General features: G+C 46.4%; 1 protein-coding gene across 1 annotated transcript in view; it reads right to left on the bottom strand.

Moving 5' to 3' along the window:
- LPIN1 (lipin 1) overlaps positions 1–1,865 on the bottom strand; it is a gene marked incomplete at its 3' end in the record, with an annotated part of 37,392 nt that overhangs the window by 14,527 nt on the left and 21,000 nt on the right. Inside the window, exon 11 of the mRNA XM_008585754.1 lies at positions 1,143–1,212. Within this exon, the coding sequence (XP_008583976.1) occupies positions 1,143–1,212 (70 nt within the window). The remainder of the gene's footprint in view (positions 1–1,142; positions 1,213–1,865) is intronic.

The following is a 1,865-nucleotide window of genomic DNA, read 5'->3' as shown; positions in this document are numbered from 1 at the left end:
AAAAATTATTTCTATATTACAGAAACACCATAAGTAGTGTCAAAAAATTACTAACTACACCTATAAAAAGATTTTAGCATGCATATCGCAAGAACTAATTTCTTTAAGTTTTGAAGCCATGTGTAGTTATTTATCTGTAAACTTAATCCTTTAACTATATTTCTGTTACACTGGTGTTTTTTCTTATTGATTTGTAAGAGTTGAGAAACATAACAATTTATCCCAGGCTATGGATACCGTGAGGAACCTGGTAGGAACAAAACAAAAATCACTGTGGAGAACGTGCCCTCAGCCCAGTCCACAGAGTGCTCACAGATAACGTGCCACCAGAGATGAGGCCACAACCCCACATCACAGCACACACACACAACCACGAAGGAGCAAGCACAGGTTCAACAAGGTCAGACGAGACCTTCAAGAGCCTCAGCCCACCTGGCAGACTACACTATCCTCAGCTCTACAAAGTACTTGCCGAGTGTACACAGGAAACAACCAAGTCTAAGGCTGGGTCTCTGCAGCAAAAATAACGTATAATGTGACAGGAAGATCCAACAAGGAAAAAATTAACAATTCCAGGCTGAGTGTCCAGCATATTGTTGAGGGGAGGATGAGGACACTGTGGGCTGGCAGGTGGCATATCTGCCCTCCTCTCACCTGTGGACTATGAGCCACCCAGGTCCTGAACTGGCTCCTGCCTCCAAGAATAAGGCACAGGGCTGGCTCCCTGGCTGAGCAATGCCTGAGGCTAGCGCTAGGGCCTGGGGCCTGGTGCACTGCCACCCTGCACCCAACCCTGCTGCCTGCTCCAACCCTACAACGTGGCACGCTTGCCCCCTCATCCTCACTTGGCTTCCCTCTGCTGTGCCCCCACCTGTGTCCCTAGCATGACAGGTGTTAGGAAAGGGACCCTTGGTCCACACTACTACAACCAGGAGGTTTTGCCTTAATAAGAAGGAGAAGAAAAAATGTTCAAGGAGCAAGAGAGAAAGATCTGAAAGTCCTGACATATATGCTCATGAACTTCAAAAGAGCACAATGTCATTAACTTTGTGGTTTCTAAAATAAGAGTTAAATTCCAACCACCCAGATTAATCTGTCCATCATTTTTAGCATCCCCTTTTGTTTCTCATGTTAAAGCTCACCTTTGGCAGAGGTTTCTGGAAGGCCTGCATTGCCAGGAGTAGAGGTGCTGCTGTTGTCCAGTTGTAATATCTAACACAAAACAATGAAATACCTGTCAAAAGACCAAGGCTCAGGCTGAAAACCTTTCTAATGTCATGCGAAGCAGTCATGGAAAGCTCCAGAACCCCAGAGAGGTCCTTAAGGAGCCCGATACTGTTGTTCCCCGCATTTCCCACCCATGTAGTGGCTCCCCCCTCCGTCTAACCCCCATGGCACATGAAAGGCCCAGCAGCAGCCACGGCACCAAATTGAACAGTCAGACACGCTGAGAGACACCAGCTGCCAGCCAGACAGCAGCCCAAATGCCACTATGCAGCCACAGCCCCAAACCACCAACAAGCTCGCGGCATCTCTTGCCTCGTTTCAAGGACAAGGCAACTAGGTAACCTAAGTTAATATGCAAAACATCCATGACTTCCGCTTAGGGAGGAAAGTCTGCTAGCAGTCTGCAAAAACACCTGCACATCCCTCGACTTCAGATGATGAAGGTTTTTTAAGAGGTAGATACATAGGCTACTCTGTTACACAGTTTGAATATCCCTTACCTGAAAAACTTGGGACCAGAAGTGTTTCACGTTTTAGATTTTTTGGACTTTGGAATATTTGCATCATACTTACCAGCTGAAAATCCCCGATCCAAAAATCTGGAATCCGAAATGCTGCAATGAGCATTTTCTTTGAGC

This window comes from Galeopterus variegatus, unplaced genomic scaffold (assembly GCF_000696425.1).
Source record: "Galeopterus variegatus unplaced genomic scaffold, G_variegatus-3.0.2 Scaffold3698, whole genome shotgun sequence".
Taxonomy (NCBI): Eukaryota; Metazoa; Chordata; class Mammalia; order Dermoptera; family Cynocephalidae; genus Galeopterus; species Galeopterus variegatus.
This window is presented reverse-complemented; position numbering and strand designations above follow the sequence as displayed.